Source organism: Dipodomys merriami, unplaced genomic scaffold (assembly GCF_024711535.1).
Source record: "Dipodomys merriami isolate MVZ:Mamm:240054 unplaced genomic scaffold, mDipMer1.0.p SCAF_11, whole genome shotgun sequence".
Lineage (NCBI taxonomy): Eukaryota > Metazoa > Chordata > Mammalia > Rodentia > Heteromyidae > Dipodomys > Dipodomys merriami.
The window spans coordinates 9,868,056-9,890,378 of record NW_027202382.1 but is presented as its reverse complement, the minus strand read 5'-3'; the positions used below and the strand labels follow the sequence as shown (position 1 = coordinate 9,890,378).

At 36.3% G+C, this 22,323-nt stretch overlaps 1 protein-coding gene across 5 annotated transcripts in view; it reads left to right on the top strand.

Moving 5' to 3' along the window:
* Window positions 1–22,039, top strand: part of Lingo2 (leucine rich repeat and Ig domain containing 2) — a 1,109,212-nt gene extending 1,087,173 nt beyond the window's left edge. For all 5 annotated transcript variants that reach the window (XM_070008434.1, XM_070008424.1, XM_070008452.1 and 2 more), the window contains one exon: window positions 17,372–22,039. In XM_070008434.1, coding sequence (XP_069864535.1) covers window positions 17,407–19,227 — 1,821 coding nt within the window. In that variant the 5' untranslated portion in view covers window positions 17,372–17,406 and the 3' untranslated portion in view covers window positions 19,228–22,039. The remainder of the gene's footprint in view (window positions 1–17,371) is intronic.
* The last annotated feature ends 284 nt before the right edge of the window (window positions 22,040–22,323 follow it).

Here is a 22,323-nt window from a genome sequence, read left to right as displayed (position 1 = left end):
ATTTCTGTGATTCCTGTTCCATTTCCCCAAATCAGATAAACTTATATGCAAGACAAGTTATACCAAAATCAGAAACAGTGGCCACAGGGAATAAACCAGAGGAAAGAAAGAAAGACAAAGAAATAACTGCAAAGAGTACACATTTTAAAAAAAGCAAGAAAAAGAAAAACCTAAACAACCACACAGAAAAAACCTCTTGTTTCCATATCTTGGAGTTCATTTCAATTAGCATCATCTTGTATGGTCATAGGTACATCATTATTGAGCTATTGTGAACCTCTTCTAGGACTATCCTAGACATATTCTAACTGTTACAAATGAGGGAAACCATGGGACCTATGTTTCTTTGGGTCTGGCTTACTTCACTTAATATTAATTTTAACAAGTCTTTCCATTTCTTTACAAATGGGGCGATATCATTCTTTCTGATTGAAGCATATAATTCCATTATATATATATATACATATTATATATATACATATATATACATATATATATAACATTTTCTTTATCAATTCATCTACTGAGGGGAGATCTGGGTTGTTTCCATATCATCATTGGTATTTGCTCAAGGATCAAATTAATATTGGTAAATTGTTTTGAATAGTATAGATTATTTTAATGATATTGACTATTCTAACCTATAAACATGGGAAGCCTTTCCCCTTTTTTGTGTCCCCTTCAGTATATTTCATTAGTAGTTTTATATTTCCGTTGGAGGTGGGGGAAAGAGAGAGAAAGAGAGAAAGAGAGAGAGAGAGAGAGAGAGAGAGAGAGAGAGAGAGAGAGAGAGAGAGAGAGAGAGAGAGAGAGAGAGAACATGTATGTGTGCTGGTACTGAGGCTTGAACTCAGGGCCTGGGCATTGTCTCAAGGTTAGTGTAGTTCCACTTAAGTTATAGCTCCACTTCTGGCTTTTTGATGTTTAACTGGACATACAAGTCTCACAGACTTTCCTGCTCCAGCTGGCTTTGAACTGTAATCCTCAGATCTCAGCATCCTGCATAGCTTGGATTACAGGCATGAGCTCCTGGTGCCTGGAGCTTACAGTTTTAATTAATTCTTTTCTAGTTATTTCAATCCATTTTGCACCTGTTTGTGCTACCACAAAGCTTAAATTTGAGATATTTCCAATTGATTGGCAGCTTTTCAGAAATAGTTAATTATAAAACAATGCATACTAGTATTTTCAACAATGCAATCTTATATTTGATAACATATTTTGCATAAAATTGTACTTATTATATAAGAAGTAAAACCCAAGAAGCTGACTAGGGCAGCAAGAAAGTTACTCAATTTTTCAGAGGTGGCTCTGAAAAATCCAAAGGCTAAACTAGCTATGACCATCTCTACCATGTCTACCATGTCTCTTCCTAGGACAGGATAATGACCTGATTGGCCTCTTGTCAGCAATCCTGTTGATACATTTACTTCCTTAATTGTTTTAGAGCTCCAATTTCTCTAACTTGGAGAAGGAACATAGCCTGCTTCTATGAAGTATGAATTCTCTAGAATAATATTTTTCTTCTATACTCTTCTGTTGAAAAAATAAGAGTGGGTTCCACTCATCATTTAAATTAGAATCACCAGAAAGTGCTTATCAATCAATCAATCAATCAATCAGTCAATCAATAAAAGATGATTCATTCCGGATTCCCTTCCTGGACCTTGTGAATCACACCTCCCCGTCCTGTTCTCTCCTAGATGATTCTTTATTCACTAATGTCAAAGACCCTACTTGCTTTAAGCCAACACTGGCACCACTGTAAGGCATCTACTACCCAGAATTCTACAATGAAATAAAACTTTTTTTAATTTTTATTTATTTTTTATTGTGAAAATACTGTACAGAGGGGTTACAATTACATGGGCTAGATACGCATTGTAGCCTCCTCCTTTGTTTCCCCTTCCCATCCCTTCCCAGCTTCCCCCCGCCCCTTACCCAATCCACCCCCCCCACCAAAGTTGTAAAGTTCATTTTTGACATGACAACTTGTACTTCTCATTGTTGCAATGGGTCCACCTGTATCCTTATTTAAACGACTTGTTTTTCCCCTTCCCCTCCACAAATTATACCGACATCAAATACAATGAAAGCAGGGGTTATACTGTGGGGGAGGGACATACAAAGCAACAAAGAAATAATCTTATAAATGAGTTAGAAACAAATGCATGAAAGAAAAAAAACATTTGAATACATATCTTAGGGTTCATGAAATAAAACTTATAGGACAAGAACTATAGCAGGGACAGAGGGAGGGGGAGGAAGAGGGAGAGACTGATTTGAGAATTGGCTCATCTAATTATGGAGCCCTAGATGGCCCACCTTCTGCCATCCACAAGCTAGAGAAGCACAATGTAAGGCAATCTGAGACCAGAGGCCTGAGAACCAGGACACCCTATATCTGAGCGCAGAAGAAGATAGGTAGCTCAACTCAAAAACACACAGAAAAGTTTGCTTTTTGTTCTCTCAGCCAATTGAACACTGCCCGCCCAGATCAGTGAGGGTGGATCCATTTACTCAGTTACTAATCAAATGCCAATCTTCCCAGAAACAACCATAAATAAAGTCTTACTAATACTGTCAGTGTCTTTTAACCCAGGCAAGTGGACATATAAAAAAAAGTAATCACCCTGGAGTTCACTGCAGCAATACTGACAGTGGTTAGTGTGATGGGGAAAAAATCAAAGAAGAGAATCTCAGGTGTGAAATCTGGGATAAGCTTTTACATAAGCTTATCTAGACAATTCTACTTACATAAAAAAAAAAGAGAGAATAACTCCTGTAAGTTGGTCTCACTGTTAGAATAGGCTTGTTGGCGAGGGTAAGGCATAACTAAACCACAAGGTTCCATTGTCAAAGAGAACTGTGCTATTCCCCAATTCCACAGTATGGGAAGTGATTTGTTCAGTCAGGCAGGTTGTGACACACAGGGAGAAGGGTTGGATATGGAGAGAAAACTGTTACTTTAGTAGACAAACTTGCTAGAAGTCTAGCTTTCTTATATCACGGGTTTCCAAAATGCTCCTATTCTCCGCAGACAATTTTATCTAATTAAAATCTATTTTCCCTCCTTTACATCGTAATCAGCCTTCAGTTACCAGATCCCAGCTGCTGATGCTAAAAGTACTGAAAAATCAAATTCATACAATAAGTCCTTAGATGCCCCCACCGGAGCCTAAACCAAGACAAAGAACTGTTTATTTTTTACTTGTATCTCTTTCTTTTATTGATATAACTTACATTTCTTTTTTTTTATAAATTTTTTCATGACTTTGGATCCATTCTAGGACCTGATATTGAAAGCCATAGGGGGAGAAGATGTATACAAATATACACAAACACACACAAACCCTAACACAACAACAACAGTTTCAAGGGGCCAGTGATGTAGCTCAGTGGGAGAGCTCAAGCCACTGGGTAAAATCGTTAGTGACAGAAAGAAAAGGGATTTGGTGGGATTTTTCCAATCCAACAGTCTGAACGCTATCCCTGGGGTTCTTTTGCTCAAGGCTAGCACTCTATCATTTGAGCAACAACTGTACTTCTGGCTTTCATGGTAATTTTTTTTGGAGATAAAAGTCTTACAGATTTTCCTGCCCAGGCTGGCTTTGAACTGCTATCCTCAGATATCACTTAGCAGCTTAAGATCATAGGTTTAAGCCATTGGCTCCCAACAGGAAAGTCTTTTTTAAAAAAAATAAAAATAAAAAGGAAAGAAGTTTGAAGACTATTTCACCTAAAGTGACATTCATGTGTCTATTAACTATAGAGAACTTTGTCTTCCAGAGAGAAATATGGTCAACAATCTTCACATTTCCTTTTCTTTCTTTTTCTTTCCCTTTCTTTTCTTCTCTTTTTTGCTAGTCCTGTGACTTGAACTCATTGTCTACTATGTGTTATCCTTGAGCTTAGGTGCTCAAGGCTAACACTCAACCACTTAAGCTACAACTTCATTTCTGGCTTTATTAATGGTTAATTGCAGATAAATCTCATGGACTTTTTTGCTCAGGCTGGCCTTAAACCATGATCTTCAGATCTCAGCCTCCTGAGTAACTAGTATTACAGACATGAGCCACTGACACCCAGTGTATCGGCACATTTCTTTTTTTTATTTTAATTTTATTGTCAGGTGATGTACAGAGAGGTTAGTTACATAAGTAAGTAGTTTCAGTTACATAGTAAATATATTTCTTGTCTAACGTGTTACCCCTCCCTCATTTTCTCTTTCATTCCCTCCCCCCCAATTTGAACAGATCATTTCCCACACATTGTCTTGTGGGTATGGATGTTGCATAGGTTCCCCTTTGTCCTAGTCTCACCATTTTGTTGTTCCCCTTCCCTAATTCAGATAAATGTATATACCCCAGGGCACCGAAATTGAATACAATGACAACAGGGGATAAACCACAGGGGGAAAAAGACAAAAGACAAAAGAAGTCACCTAGTGTGTTAAGAACAACAACAACAAAGTAAAATCTCATGTCCATGTCTTGGAGTTCATTTCACTTAGCATCATTTTATATGGCCATGTACTATCGAGCTATTCTGCTCATATGCTAAGATTATCATAGATGTATCCTAATTATTACACATAAGGGAAACCATAGGACCTATGTTTCTTTGGGTCTGGCTTACTTCACTCAATATGATTTTTTTCCAAGTCCTTCCATTTCATTACAAATGGGGAGGTTTCAGTCTTTCTGATGGAACCATAAAATTCCAGTTTGTTTGTGTGTGTGTGTGTGTGTGTGTGTGTATAAAATATTTTCTTGATCTACTGAGGGGCATCTGGGATGGTTCCATATCTTAGCTATGGTAAATAATATCAGCACATTTCTTAAAGAGTGTTATTTGACATCCAGGTGCTGGTGGCTCATGCCTATAATCCTAGCTACTCAAGAGGCTGAAATATGAGGATCACAGTTCAAAGCAAGCCCAGGCAGAAAAAGTACATGAGACTCTTATCTCCAATTAACCACCAGAAAACCTCATGTGGCTCAAAGTGATAGAGTGCTAGCCTTGAGCACAAAAGTTCAGGGACAATGCCCAGGACCTGAGTCCAAGCCCCACAACCAACAACATCAAAAACAACAACAAAAGAGTGTTAGTTAATATAGTCAGTAGAACCCTTCTAAATTAACCTGACTTATACTGATTAAATAACTAATTATTTCATTATTTTATTATATTATTATTTCATTAATTATTAAAGTAAAATTTTCATTTTATAAAACTATTTTTGATGTCCAGTATGTACATTTTGTCATTTTGTGTTTCTGACCATCCACTTTGAGTAAGAGATAGAGAAAATTAGAGGGCAAGAGGTAGGGAGCAAAGTAGAATAAGAGAAGAAAAGAAGAAAGGAAGAAAAGCTACAGAGGGGCAAACGTAGAAAAGACAGGGAAATATAGGGGTACACAAGGCTGCAATGAGCATGGTTGTACTGGTATTGTTAATGTGGTCTGGTTTGTGGTCTATGAAAAAAAAACCCAGTAGTGGAATTGCTGGGTCATAGGGGAGCTCTATGTTTAGACTTTTGAGGAACCTCCATACTGCTTTCCAGAGTGGCAGAACAATGATATATTCCCACCAACAGTCTAGTAGTGTTCCCTTTTGGCCACATCCCCATCAGCATCTCTAATTGTTAGTTTTCTTGATAATGGACACTCTAACTGAGGTGGAATCTCAATGTTGCTTTGATTTACATTCCTTTTATGGCTAGAGATATTAAGCATTTTTTTAATTCTTTTGAAAAAGTTTCTCTTTAATTCATTTGCCCATTTATTAATTGCATTGCTTCTTTGAGGGTTTATTTTTGAGGTACTTAATTTTTTAGCTCAAAGTATATTTGAATAAAGTGTTATTCATTTCAGTGATTATATCTTTGCTTCCAGGGCATAGCACTATAACTATGATTTTTCATTCATCTATTGCTGATTCCAGGTCCTTGATTATGAATCCAAACTCCCAATTATAACATTGTTCACTCGAATTTTAAAAAGGTCTGCTCTACAAAAGTTCTCACATTGGAGTTCCAAACAAGGATTGAAAGTCAAAGGCAATAAATCTCCTGAGGCATTAATGGAATTCATGAGCATCACTCTTGCCACAAAAATGAGACACAAAAATCAATGCTGTTTACTCAATGTTAAAATGCAGACACCTGAATCTTAACAATCTTCTGGCCATAAAAATGACCAAGGCCCCCAAAAGGAAAGAGAATCTGCTCAACTTGAGTCTCAATCCTCATACACCTAATTTAAAAATTTTTAACAGGATTTTTTAAATTTTTTATTGTCAAAGTGATATACATAAGGGTTACAGTTGTATAAGTAAGGTAGTAAATACATTTCTTGTCAAACTTATACCTAAGTCTGGATTAATAAATTAGGATTATTTTTTTTGCTGTGGATTATTGTTGAAAAAACTCCATTAGTTTTGACACCAATACACAGAGCAAGAATCTTTACACGAGAACTCTTAAGCTCATGCAAGGAAAACACCAGCCTAGGACAGTCAGGGAAGAGAGACTACATGTCCCAAGGATGGTGGCCATGTATCTGCCTTTGGCTGGAATTGACCGTTTCTCATTGTATTTTGTATGAATTTGCATCTAGGTGAATAGTGCTCTGCACATCCCAGAAGTTCAATGTTTAAATACTACATTCTCAGGTCACTCTACTTATAGAAAACTAGATCACCAAGAGACACAGCATAATTCCCTCACTCCTTGAGTTTTTCCATGCTGAGAACATGCCATGGAAATGAAGCCTAATTCAAGATTCTAAGACCTTGATGAAGCTAAAACTGATCAATTCTATAGTAAAGGCTGCTGATCGAATCTATAAAATGTAAGGAGTCTCAACATTTATTTGTCTTTGTGTCTCCACTACAGCAGTTCTATATTTTTATTCAGAGCTAGGAAGAGGACGTTCACTGACAGGCCTGAGTTAATTGGAATCCTAGTTCTGCCTATTACTACTGGAATGACCTTGGAGTATTTGCTCTGGTTGTCTGAGGCTCAGGTGAATATTCTGTTCAAGGTGTAGGAATAAAATTGCTACCACCCAGGGCTGTTTGTAACCTAGTAACTAGAACTTGGAGCCATAAAGAACTTACTCTGAATCCCATTTCGACTGAATCCCATTTCAACTGCTGCTTTTCTGTGTGATCTTCTACATATATATTTAAACCACAGCCTCAGTTTTCCATCTATAAAATGCTAATGTGACCCAGGCATTGGTGGCACAAACCTGTAATCCTAGCTACTCAGGAAGCTGAGATCTGAGGATCCCAGTTCAAAGCCAGCCCAGGCAGGAAAGTCCATGAGACTCTTATCTCCAATAAACTACTCTTAAAAGACCAGAAGTAGAGCTGTAGCTCACATGGTAAAATGCTAATCTTGAGCAGAAGGAGTCCAGGGTCAGCACCTGGGCCAAATTCAAGCCCAAGACTGGCAAAAAAAATTGCTAATGTGAAAAAGTTTTATCTCAGAGGAGGTTGTATTGATATAAGGCATTAATTAATTAATTAATATATTAATTAATATAAGGCATACAAAGTTACCGTGTCTTAAATAATTTCATTATGGTCATTATTTGGAAATACCATATAGGAAAATAATCGTAGACCTCATGCATACCATTTGTTCCAGAACTTCTTAGGTAACCTTGCTTGTGTCTTCTAGCTACATATTTCAGCAGTACCAGTCCTAATTTAAAATAAGTTTTCTTGTCTGAAAGCCAAACTAGACTTTACCTGATTTGAAATACACAAGTGAAGGTTTTGTTAGAACATTGCCTATGGATTATACTTTGGATTTGGGTGGGCTGAAGCTTAAAATGAATTAATTCTAGGGCTGGGCATTTGGTGTTATGGTAGAGTGCTTGCCTAACGTGCATGAAGCCCTGGGTTCATTCCTCAGTACCACATAAACAGAAAAAGCTAGAAATAGCACTGTGGCTCAAGTGGTAGAGTGCTAGCCTTGAGCAAAAGAAGCTCAGGGACAGTGCCCAATCCCTGACTTCAAGCCCCATGACTGTTCAAAAAAATTGCTTCTATAAAATGGTGAGAATCACCATGATTCATTTCTTTATGTCAGGTTTTTAGATTGTCTATGGGCTCTTTCATGTTTTATTTGATTTCCATCTATATTTGCAATCATAAAAATTTGTTTGCTGAGCCATTTATTGGTTTTTCTTTCAAGACAAATGTATCTAGATGAGGCTAAGCAGTGTGTATGTTGCATGAATGCAAACATAATATTTAAGACAACAACTAGAGATTAGGTTTCAATACTGAGATATTTACCTACCCTACAAGCAATTAGTGTTACATCATAATATGCCATCAAGGCAAATATTTATGCTGAAAAAATAAAAATAAAAACAGTTATTTGAAAAAAATAAAAAATAAAATTTGTCTATTTACTATTGATACACATAGGATTTCAATTTTCATTATACTGAGGGGGAAAAAAGCTCTTTTGTGTTGGAGAAATAATGCTTCAAAAAAACTATTAGTAGAAAACCCCACCAGTATAATGTTTTGTCCTTTCAATGGTAGCCAAGATTTGGGAACATACTGAGGGTGAAGTCATAGACATCCACAGGTGAAATGTTCACCAAGCATGTATTTTATATTTTGTTGCATTGTACACTACAACTAAACCAAGGAATCAACATATATTAAGTGTGTGTACTGTTTCTAAAAACCACAAACTGGGAATGATAAATTATCAATAGAGTTTAGTATTTGCTAATTTTACTGTACTCTTATGTATATGTAGGGAAGTCATAGGAAATATAAATTCAATTTGAGTAAAGTTTAAAACCATATATTTTTATGATAAAGGGCCTTTAACTTAAGATGGCCAAAGCAATGATATTATATATTTGCTGTAAAGAGAATTATGAGTCTTATTTTTCTGATATTAAAAGTTACTTACTAAAGACTTGTTTCCATTAACTTGAAAAAAAACATTTAAGATAACCTGATTCCCTATGCTTTTAGAAATGTTTACCAAAATATAAATAAATTTGAGAACACTTATATGGTATCTTCCCTCCCCTTCTATACTACATATGTACAGTGGTACATATGTAGTATAGGTATAGGTAGGTGCCTACTAAACCACACATACATGTTTAGATATATTGCTAACATATACAAAACAAAGCTCTTAGCCCTATGAACTTAAATAAAGCAAAAAATCAGTTTAAAAGATTTCTATGGTACTTCCTTAGAAATAATTTACTTGAAAGACAGAAAAATGTTAGTAATTATTCTTTATGTAGCAATTTATCCCAAGCAATGAAATAAAAAAAGAGATGTGTGTTAGAAAAACAGAATGGAATGGCAGTCAAGATGGTAGAGTCCCCATCCCTGCATTTTTTTAAATATGTGAACCAAAACCTTGTCCTTTCTGCTTTATAGTCAACAACTTTTAGTAAATGTGAACAGCCCTAAACCTGTCTTTAATATGTTTTCCAGAGTGTGAAATACAGTCTAATGTTATACTCAATATTTAGAGAAAATGAGTCCATAAGAGTTTTAAAATAATAGTTCCCTGAAAAAAAAGATTAATTTTTAATACCTCTCTAACCCTGAATATTCTTCCCAAATAGATTCTTGAAGATATTTTATTTGGAATATAACATTAATTTGTTTCTATTATATATGCTCAAATTACCTCTCAATTATTACTTCCCATTTGTGTTTTCCATTTGAAATCAGCATATTCTGTCTTTAGGTGGTTTTAAAAATAATATGAAACAAATCATGGTGTAGGTACACACAGGGGTTCAAAAAGACAAATGTAGGTAATGTGCTATTGCTACTGTACTTCACTGTGCTTAGTACAAGAACTCTGTCTATCAAACCGCCATTATATGTGAAAAGATCATGGACACAGAACAGCTGGATTGGGGCATGTGGCAGCTCTCTTTGTAGCAGCTCTGACTTGAGCCCTTTCTTTCCCAATGACTTACATGACCACATGACTGAGTGGCTAATTAAATGTCAGGTCTGGTTCATAAGGACCCTTCAACTGTGATCCTTTTTGTCTTCCTGGAATGGAGGGGACTTCAAAGACTTGGAAGAGAGTGGAAACTTTAAAATCCAGCCCCAGTCTCTCAATGTCTTCATGGAGCAGAACTAATAAACTTCTTTCATTTTAAGCTACTCAGATTTATCTGTTACAGAAGCTGGTATGAATTTATATTTGTTTCATTTCCAGAGTGTTCCAGAAGGGATTTAAGACAGCTATCTTATCTAAACAGCTTTAAACAAGAAAGAAGCTAAAATGTCTAGGTGCCTTCAGCACCAACTAATTAAAATCAGGTAATCCGCAGAGAGTAGCCTTTGTTCATGAATACCAGCACTTCAAAAAGTCCATTTCTTCATGGGAAAAAAATAGATAAAATTCAAGAATCTGAAAGGAAAACTACTAACAGAATTTTCTTCTGTCTGATCCTATTTTCTTGAGAAAAAATTAATAACCTTTTAAAGGAGGAGTATTGGTTCTTGGCACTCCATGTTTCCTTCAGATTAGCCTGGGTGGATCTTGAAGATGAGTAATTATCACAAAAAGACAGCCAACTTTTTTTTTTTACTCTAGTCAAAGCAAGGCACATATTTCATATCTCTGCCTGCCTTCTATAGAGAATGTAAGTAATTTCTGAGAAGAATTTTCTTGCCCTGGGTTCTATCTTAATTTTTTCATCTGTAATATGAAATACTTAACCAACTTTGACATCTACCACAAGAGATTAATGCAGGAGCTAAGGATTATCTATTTTCTAAGTAACCATTTGCATTTTAAAAGAAAAAGAATTTTAGGGATGTCTTCAGTTCAAAGACTTTTGGTTCCATTTGAAGCATCTTCCTTTTTCTAAATGTTAAAAAAAAAAGTGTGGTTAGGCAGTGGTGGCTCACATCCTTACTCCTAACTACTGAGGAGATGAGATCAAAGGATCACAGTTCAAACCCAACCTGGGTAGAAAAGTTTGTAATACTCTTATCTCTAATTAACCAGCAAAAAGCCTGAAGTTGTGGTATGACTCAAGTAGTAGGATACCAGCCTTCTTCAAAAAAAAGCCAAGTGAATATGTGAGGCCATGAGTACTCATACACACACACACACACACACACACACACACACACACACACACACACACACACACACACACACACACCATATAAAGGATTTTAGTTACATGATCACATTTAATTCTTATAAAAAGCCTTGTAGCATGCTCACTATTGTTCTTGCTTTTGAGGTAAGATAAAGTAGAATATCAAGGCCTAGATTTGTAGGCATATCTGTGCTCTAAGTGCCTGCTTGTTGATTGGAAGCATTCTGTACCACACTTTTGAGGCCACCAGGCATCTGAAGCCAACTAACCTCTAATTAGTAATGTTAATTTCTAAGTTAAACAAAAACCACTTTCATCTTTTAAAGTTGCAAGTAATATAGACATACTCTTTGTGTCCAAATATTTCTATGTAGGCCAAAAGGAGATTTAGAACTATAGGAAATAATTTTCATTTCAAAGAGATCCAAATAAACACCAGAATGGCGAGCTCTCCAGTTGCAAGAAAGATTAAACAGAAACTATTAATTAATGATTAGGACAAGCTTTTCTAATTGTTTACCAGTTATTTGAATACAAGATGAACTCGTAATTTAAAATAGATACAATCTGGTAGAAAACTGATTCTGAGTCATTACAAAAGAAAAATAAAGAAAAGAAAAAAAAATAAAAAGATACCAAAGCACAGCCCCAAGGGAATAGAGAAAAGTGTACACTTTCTATTTAAAAAATATGCTCTTCAAAAATAGTTCTATCTTTTTGGGATAAGATTTGTATAGTAATATGTGTGTGTGTGTGTGTGTGTGTGTGTGTGAGAGAGAGAGAGAGAGAGAGAGAGAGAGAGAGAGAGAGAGAGAGAAAGAGAGAAAGAAAGAGAGAGAGAGAGAGAAAGGATGCAGGAAGTATAAAAGTTAAGAGCTCAAGCAATCATGGTTAGAAAAAATCTTGGGCATCAAGAGATCCTGGTTAAAAATACATTCTCCAGTAGTAAGGCTGTAACCCTAGGCAAATGACACATCAGCAAGAAGGGTGTTTTTTTTTTCCTTCTGAAGTCAAGAGATAAGTACTTCAACAGGATTAGATGGACTCCTCAGTAGTCTCACCCTGTAGCAAAAAGTCCGTCATGCCTCCTGTCTAGCTCCTGCCTGGCAAGAGAACACATATTAAGGAGCTGTCTTCTTTTAGGTCAGAGTAAAAAGAGTTGTTGCTCTATTGAGAGCTTTTGGGTTGTTGGGGTTTTTTGTGGGACTTTTTTTTTGCATTCCTAGAATTTTTCCAGTTGAATAACTATTTCTCACATCCTTGAAGACAACATTCATGAGAGAGCATGGTTTCCCCTTGTTTAAAGTGGCATCTCTGAATAGATAGGAGTCCTAGAGACTCACCAAGTCAGAGATTCAATCATCAGGCTCAAAGGGAACTATATAAAATGTCCCTTGATTGTATTTCCTGAAAATCCCAAGAGATTACTACATAAAAGTTGTTAGCTTTTAAAAAGAAAACCCATCAGTTCCACATAATACTAATGTATTTATGACAGAATTAAATAAAAACTTTCTTAATCTACTTACCTCTTCTGAATAAATTATAAAGGGTCAGCAGAGAGGAAAAAATAAATAGGTGATATGACTATATGTCTGATTTATAAGATATATGCCCATTTTATATCAGTTTACAAAGACTTTATTGCATTGTCATTTTAACAGTTCCTTTCAATACAAATAGAATCTTACGATATTTATATAGGTTTTAAACTACATAGTAATTGCAAGTATCTAATAGTTTCTACAAGTACTATAACTTCATATCCAAATGCTCTCTTAAATGATTCACAGAAAAATGCAGACAAGAATCTAATGTATATTCTACAAAATTCACAAGAGTAAGGGAAAGGATAGGTAGGAGAGGGATTGGTGAAAATATTGAACATAGTGACATTAATCAATATATATATATATATATATTACATTCACAAACTGCTTTGTTAAATCACAGCTCCCTTGTAAACCTACTAAATGATAATAAAAAATGATTGACAGATTTGGTCATAGACCATGGATAACTGAAAGGTATCATTATAAATGGTGGGTAACTTTTCTCTCTAGTCTGAACCACTGAAAAATTTTTATTGTTGCGCTTATAAATTTTAGTTTCAGAACTATGTTTATAATATAAAACTCATTTGGTGTTCTCCACATCTGGCTGTCATGGTGACTGTAACCATTTTCTCTTGAAGATTCTCTAAATTGAGCTTCAGTATTAAAACTTTCCAGGTGACAGGTTGAATGGAAAACTCGTTGTATAGCTACTTAGAGATAGTTTTTTAAAAAATGAAAAATAAAACTTCCATTTTTTAAGAAAAATGGAATCAATGCTTTGAGGGTAATTGTGAAGCATGGAGAAGGAGAAATTTAATTTCTGTAGAGAAAGAGCTCAAGTCCAATAGTTTCTGATGGATTTGGGATACTGGGTTTGATCTCAACTTTCCTTACATCCTTCAAGGAACTCAGGTCCCCCTGTTGAGTTTCCAGATATATTCACAATAGAATGGATTTCTCTGATTCCAGTGCTTTGTACAGATTTCACAAGTGCTTTCGTGGGTTTTGGATTTTGGTGTTTGGTTTTTGTCAGTCAAAGAGCTTGACCTCAGGGCCTGGGCCTGTCCCTGAGCATTTCTGTTCAAGGCTGGTGCTCTATCACTTTGAGCCACAGCTCTGTTTCCAGTTTTCTGGTGGTTAATTGGAGATAAGAGTTCCATGTCCTTTCCTGCCTGGACTGGCTTTAAACCATTATCTCAGCCTCCTGAGTAGCTCAGATTACAAGTGTGACCAATGAGCACCTGGCTCACACAGGTGTATCTGATTTTTGACACAGTAGCATTTCCAATTTAGAGTTTTAGACAACTATAAAGTTTGATGATATCAGATGAATTTGGAAGCCTTTGATCATTGCATCTTTTGTTTCCTTTTCTTCCCTACTTCTTTTATTTATCACTACTTCTCTCCATTTTGGGAAATCATTTTTTGGAGGAGAAAATCCTATTATTAACTAGGATGAAGGTTTAAGATTTCCATGGTGTCCATTTATTGTTTTGTGCCCTTGTTCAGTTGCCAGAGAACTAAATTAACCATAGAATTCCCAGACTAAACAATATATCATTATGTACTATCCATCAAAGCAGTTATTTCCTTTCTGAATTTTTCTTTATAAATAATATACAACTGTTACCCCCTTTCTTACTGGTGTTCTTAAATATTATGGCTACTTGGAATTCTCTATTTCTCTTTCTTGATTGTAGCAATCTGTCCACTTCTGGCCAATGTATCAAACCCTGGAAGATCTCTTTCTTCTGAGCTGTCTTGTCCTCAGTAGAAATTCATGTCTTTCTTTGGCTTGATATTCTGTTCTGACTGACACCGCTTCAGGAAGCTAAACCAATTCTCCCATTAAAACATGAGGAAAATAAGTTATTAATGTGTGAGGCACCATACATATACCATCTTTAATGCTCCCATTTATTCTCTTTTATAATCACAAAATAACGTGTATGTGAGAACCTTATAACTTATTGAGCCAGGTAGAATTTTTTGCTGTTTCTGTCCTCCTAGGTTGATTTTCTTTTTCATACAACCCCTGATGCTTTTGTTTGTGTTTCTTCCAGTAATACGATACATTAAGTTGTAAATAAATACCAAGCTTAGAGAAAATGTTAAGGATGAAAATGTCGAACTTCACACACTAGGTTTAAAAAGTTACTAATCACTATCCTGGTGAGTCCATTTGATCAGAATTAATGGAAGGGCCCTTGTATGCTCCCTATATATTTGAAATTTCTGCTTATTCTTAACGAACAAAGTTCATCCTGTCAAACCTTGGTCACAGTTGGACATTGGAAGCTTTGATTGTAAGACTTCTACTGACAGTGAAAGCTAAATGGAATCAGCAGTTTGCCCTGCCAGAGTAAAACCAAGGAATATTTGTGGGGAGAATAGTAAAGTATAACCTTCCTCCACAGTTTCCAAGCTACATCAACGAACTCAGATGCGTTATGGTTCCAGGTTATCTACTTCTGCTAGTAATCAATGGCTGAAGTGTTCCTGAGCTGAAGATAGCTTGCCTGCTGCCTGCTAGCTGAGTACAAACCATTTGGACAGCCCATCACTTTGACTTCAGCCAAAATAACCTTAAAAATATATATACTAGCTATTGAACTCCTTCCCAGGTTAGCTATAGCAATGATTGGATCACTATCTTCCCAAGTGTACTCTCCTTGCCAAATTAATGGATTTAATAAAGAACACTTTCCTAAAATATTATTGAAACAAATCAGAACCAAGATGCCAATTTTCTCATTATCTAACTGGTTACATGTACATTAAGCAAATTTTTACCAAAGATAACAGTATTCTTCAGTGGAATTTTTTAAAAAGACTCACTTTACCAGTTCCAAAGAAACTAAAAATGTATAAATGATATAAAAATCTTTTCATCCATAAAGACCCATACAAATATAGTCAAAAACATATTTCCCTGTCATAATAAAGGATATGTGAATATATAAATTTGAAGACTGTTATTCTTTTTATACATTTTGTTAACCTACTATGCAAAGAGGCTTCATAGTGATATTTACATAAAGGCATAATAATGTATTTTGATTATTTTCTCTCTATCTGTATTGTTTATTCTTCCAACCTCCTTTTAACAATATTTAGCTAATTATTTATATTTTCCTTACTAAATTGTTAACATCAGTCATCTTCAACACAGCATTTTTCACATGCATTCAGACATAATTCTTTATTCTTTAACTATATATTTTATAGCAATGTAACATTGCTTTATTAGTTTTACTTCCTATGTTTAAATATACAATACTGTTTTCATTATGTTTTCTTACTTTTTCTGATTATTTTACCATGTTTATTTTTCAAACATAATTTTGTGGTATACTGATATCATAACTTATAAAACCAAGATTATACTATATATATGCACTATACATTTCCAGTCTTCCTCTATAACAGATAAACAAAAATAAACTTAAAAGGAAATACATAGAACTAATATGATGTTTACTAAGCACTACTATGGAATCCAACTAATATTAAGATAAATCTTTGACAAACCTTTGTATTTTGCTTCTTTACTTCCACTTTAGAATTAATTTTCTATATTAAAATATTTTGTAATGAATGTTTTCATTGAGCTTATGTTATTTCATATTTCTAACTATAGAGTTTGTCCTTGTTTAGTAAATTTTATTTTGACTTATCAGTAGGATTTAGTAATTGTCATATTGCTTCTATGCATTTCTTAAGTTTATTCTAAGAACTTTGATATTCTTTAGTAATGATATTAACTAAAATAAGTTTTACAACACAAGTAAATATATATATTTTACTTTGCAAACTCTAGATTGCTTATTTTCCTATTTGATCAAATAGTTTTTGAAAAGTTTTCCCATCTTGAATGATGGAAGCTTGTAAGTATTTATACCATAGTCATCAAGGTACCTTGATTGTGTTTCATCTCTATAAAAAACACACAACCAACAGGGAGACAATGAAGGCAAAATATTGGTTTGCCTCAAAAAAAAAAAAAGGTGTGTGTGGAGGGTCCTTCCTAAATCAAAATTTCACTGACTTCTTACCAGAAGATTGCCTTAAAATCAGAAGTCCTTTTTAAGGGAATATATGGGGGGGGCGGGGGGGGGGGGGAGGTGGAGCAGAATCTCAGCACTTTGTAGTAAGTGTAATTTTTTTGCTTGGCATGTTGGACCCACTAGCCTGATGTTGAATGAAACTTCTATTAGCTTCATTTTGAATAGAGAATGAGATCTCAGACATTACAGATGCAGACTGCCATTCCCACAGAACTGCTTTCCTCTTAGCTATTGACCTCTGATTCTCTCACTTGAATTTAAACGAAAGCATGTGAATTATATGCTGTTTTACCTCCGTCTGTTCCAGACACTAAACTCGTCTTGTTAGATTTGTCGAACACTAAATTTGTCATGCCAAGTTCTAGGAAGGTATTACAATTACTAACACCATTAGAATACTACCTTACATTATAGTCATAGACGAGAGATTCTCAAAGTACAGAGAGCCGAAATAACCTCTCCAAGATCATGTGCTCCGCAGGGGGAGCCCTCGGGCATAATCCCAGCTCTGGTTCCTCATCCAGAGTCGTGTTTCCTTTACCCATCTGTTGATGTCCCTTATGTATGCTCTAACTCAACGTCTCCTCCTTCTTTTTCCCTGTCTCTGCAGGCCCGTGACCAAGGTGTAGACTAAGAAGTGGAGTCATGCTTCACACAGCCGTGTCATGCTGGCAGCCACTCCTGGGTCTGGCTGTGGTGTTCATCTTCATGGGATCCACCATCGGCTGCCCTGCTCGCTGTGAGTGCTCTGCCCAGAACAAGTCTGTTAGCTGCCACAGAAGAAGGCTGATTGCCATCCCAGAGGGCATTCCCATCGAGACCAAAATCTTGGACCTCAGCAAAAACAGGTTGAAAAGTGTCAACCCTGAAGAATTCATATCATACCCTCTCCTGGAGGAGATAGACTTGAGTGACAATATCATTGCCAATGTGGAGCCGGGAGCATTCAACAATCTCTTTAACCTGCGTTCCCTTCGCCTGAAAGGCAATCGCCTGAAGTTGGTCCCCTTAGGAGTATTCACGGGGCTGTCCAACCTCACCAAGCTGGACATTAGTGAAAATAAGATTGTCATTTTACTGGATTACATGTTCCAGGATCTGCATAACCTGAAGTCTCTCGAAGTGGGAGACAATGATTTGGTTTATATATCACACCGGGCTTTCAGCGGGCTACTTAGCTTGGAACAGCTCACCCTGGAGAAATGCAATCTAACGGCAGTCCCCACGGAAGCCCTCTCCCACCTCCGCAGCCTCATCAGCCTACATCTGAAGCATCTTAACATCAACAATATGCCCGTGTATGCCTTCAAAAGATTGTTCCATCTGAAACACCTCGAGATTGACTATTGGCCTTTACTGGATATGATGCCCGCCAATAGCCTCTACGGTCTCAACCTCACATCCCTTTCTATCACTAACACCAACCTGTCCACGGTTCCCTTCCTGGCCTTTAAACATCTGGTATACCTGACCCACCTTAACCTCTCCTACAACCCCATCAGCACTATTGAAGCAGGCATGTTCTCTGACCTGACCCGCCTTCAGGAGCTCCATATCGTGGGGGCTCAGCTCCGTACCATTGAGCCTCATTCCTTCCAAGGGCTCCGTTTCCTTCGTGTGCTCAACGTGTCTCAGAACCTACTGGAAACTTTGGAAGAGAACGTCTTCTCCTCCCCGAGGGCTTTGGAGGTCCTGAGCATTAATAACAACCCACTGGCCTGTGACTGCCGTCTCCTCTGGATCCTGCAGCGACAGCCCACCCTGCAGTTCGGTGGCCAGCAGCCCATGTGCGCTGGGCCAGATACCATCCGGGAGAAATCCTTCAAGGATTTCCACAGCACTGCCCTTTCTTTTTATTTTACCTGCAAAAAACCCAAAATCCGCGAAAAGAAGTTGCAACACCTTCTGGTAGATGAAGGGCAGACGGTGCAGCTAGAATGCAATGCAGATGGAGATCCACAGCCCATGATTTCCTGGGTGACACCCCGACGGCGTTTTATCACCTCCAAGTCCAACGGAAGGGCCACCGTCTTGGGTGATGGCACCTTAGAAATCCGCTTTGCCCAGGATCAAGACAGTGGGATGTATGTTTGCATCGCTAGCAACGCTGCGGGAAATGACACCTTCACAGCCTCCTTAACTGTGAAAGGATTCACTTCAGACCGCTTCCTTTACGCAAATAGGACCCCTATGTACATGACCGACTCCAATGACACCATTTCCAATGGCACCAATGCCAATACTTTCTCCCTGGACCTTAAAACAATACTGGTATCTACAGCCATGGGCTGTTTCACATTCCTGGGAGTGGTTTTATTTTGTTTTCTCCTCCTTTTTGTGTGGAGCCGAGGGAAAGGCAAGCACAAAAACAGCATTGACCTTGAGTATGTACCCCGAAAAAACAATGGTGCTGTTGTAGAAGGGGAGGTGGCCGGACCCAGGAGGTTCAACATGAAAATGATTTGAGGGTCTACCACTGATGGGCACTACTGTCTCTGTGTCGTTGTTGGTGATCCATAAAGCAGTCTGGCACAGAAAATCCTTAGTTTGAGAAGCAGCTGCCCCCAGCTGCCCCCTGTGTGGAAGCAGGAAGAATTCTTATGGAGACTCTCGATGTATAGAGGCAGGCAGACATGTGTCAGAACCCTTCACTCAGTGGCATACTAATTGTTTGCATTGCAAATACTGGCATTCTGGGGATCTCAGTCATGAACCTGAACCTTTGGCTCATGCTCATGGACAATAATTCAGCATTTTCTACCACGGCAAAAAATGAAAATTAAAATAAATTAAAAAGAACAACCTACAGTGTAGGATTTACATATTTAAAAAGACACATTTGTTTAACACATACTCTACAGAAAAATTTGTATCTATAATTCTCATTTGTTAAAGCCTTGCATCATACCATACTGTTGCTTCTGCACCAAAAACAGATCAATAGATTATTTTCCTTTTTTGGTTTTTTTTTTGAAACATATATGCTGTATATGTTTTGAAGCAATATGAATGAGAGGTTGTGCTTTTTAGTTACTCACCACTATAGATCCAAGTGTGATTTCATGTTCCTTTACTACAGATAAACCTGAGATTAGATCCCTGGAGGTAATGGGTGGAAATTTGTTGACAGTTGTGTATGTCTGGTAAGAGGATGCTAAGAAACAGGACCCAAGGCAAAACTGCTCAAGTCTGTTCACTTCTGTTATTATAAATAAAGGCATGTGCCTAGTTTTGATACAGAATGGAATATTTTTTATACTTGTAATATCACACCGGACCAGTTTACTGTAACAAAGCCCTGGGTTTCTCCAGGAGGAGGTATGCCACTAGATGTACCTTGAAAAATGCAAGGTAGGTGTTATTAATTAAAATAATCCCCTTAGTCACCCATTGATATTAATTTTACCAGTCACTGCTAATGGGCTAATTTAAAATGGAAAAGGAGGTATAAATATATATATATATGATATATACATATATACATATATATATGAAAAATATATATATATATACACCAAGGATTATTTTGTCTGAAAGAGCCCTGAATATGGTTTTATCAGTTGCCAGTATGAACCAGGGTCATCTGTGCAAGACAAGATGGTGATGCACCTAAGGATCTATTTAAACCATGATAGCTACTGGAATTCTAGATTAACCCCAGTCAAAGGGAATATATATCTACTACCACTCTGATGTTCTCTATTCCAGTGCTATATGCACAGTATTATCTTCAGAAATTCTCCCTACTTTTTTCTATCAAGTAGATTTATGGGCTTTATTTTGAAATTTATCTTATACAGATCAGAAGAATGTGTTTTGCTTTTGAAGAGGTGAAGGGAAAATGGTGGATTAAATGACATTTACTGATTATCTTCTTCCACTGAGAAAATAAAATAAAATTATATCTGTAAAATTCTGCTGATTCTTTTACCCTCTTGACCTGAGGATAGTTGCCCAACTCAGTTGGCATTAATGTTACTTTACTCAAGATTTAAAATTCCAGTTTAAAAAAAAATAACATCATATCATTACCAGAAGTGATCTGGTTTAAAGGACTGTCCTTCTTGACGTATAAAATCAGGATCTGATTTTTAAACCACTGGCTTTTTTTAATACTTGAAATTTCAAGCAACTTTAACAAGATTAATTCAAACCCAATACAAAAGTGACAAGTGCAGAAATTGTATCACCACTTGAATAACAGCACATCTCAACCCATTTCTCCCTTAATAATAAATGGAAAATGAGAAAGAAAAATCAAATAATTACCCATTTGAGTCATATTTCATTTGACTATCTCGATGATTATCATAGATATTTTAGAAGTTCTTTTCTCATCTGTGAACTTATTTATATCTAGTAATACAAATCACACTGTGCAGAAATTCTATCAAAATTCTAAGTCCTGTGCAAATAAATAGATTCTTTGGATTTAAAAGAAAAACTAAAGATAAAATAGAAAAATAGCCTTTCAAAGAAAAACTACTTCTTTTTAACTTTGGAATCTTTTATGAAGAAATATTTTACCAACTACCAGAAAGGGAGAAAGACAGAGACAGAGGCAGAGGCAGAGGCAGAGACCAAGCAAGGACCGAGCAAAAACTGAGCTAATAAATGAGTTTTGCTACTCCTTCTTTTCTGTCAAACTAAAAGTTGAATAAAACCTCCCAAGTAAAATGAAATTAAATTAAAGTTAAACCCATTCATGAAAATATTTGGTTAAATGACTTGCATATTTCATTCAAAGAATTCAGACTGGATTCAAGTTTCCATACTCAGATCCATGGAATGGTAAAGATCGTATTGGCAATCTTTAAGAGCTCCACTGACCAATAACTGGGTAAATATTGCATTTCTATTGTCTTTCCTTTGAAGTCTATATTAGTCTAAGAAACCCTCTGAAAAGTTCTGTAAACAAGAACCATGCTTTTTCTCATACACTATTATTGTTATTATAAAGGTGATGTACAGAGGGGTTATAGTTATATAAGTCAGATAAAGAGTACATTTCTTCTTGGACAATGTCACCCCTCCCACATTCTTTCCCAGTTTCTTCCTGCTGTCCCTATCCATAAGTTGTTTTGTTCATTTTCAACATAGTGTCTAGTGAGTACTGCTGCATTTGTTCCCCCTTTGTTCCTCCATTTCTGTGTTCCTCCTTGCCCGCCCAAAGACAGATATGTGAACAAAGAAGACAAAAAGAAAAAAACAAAACAGTTACAAAGAAAAAGTCTCTTATATAAGTTTTTCTTGAATATATATACATATATATATTCATATATACAGACATATATACATATACATACATATATATACATATATGTATGTATGCATACATATATATATATATATATCACTTGTATAAGTATTCAGACCCCAACAGTATATTGACCAAATGTATTTGAAATAATTGGCTATATTTTGCTTGAAGCAATGTGGTTATGGGCTTATAAGTAACTGAATAGCCCCTTACCTTTTCTATATTTTCATTATTTATGTGAATCTTGCTTTTCTTTTAATATCTGCAAGGCTTTGGCATTAAATGTCATCTGGAACGTCAGT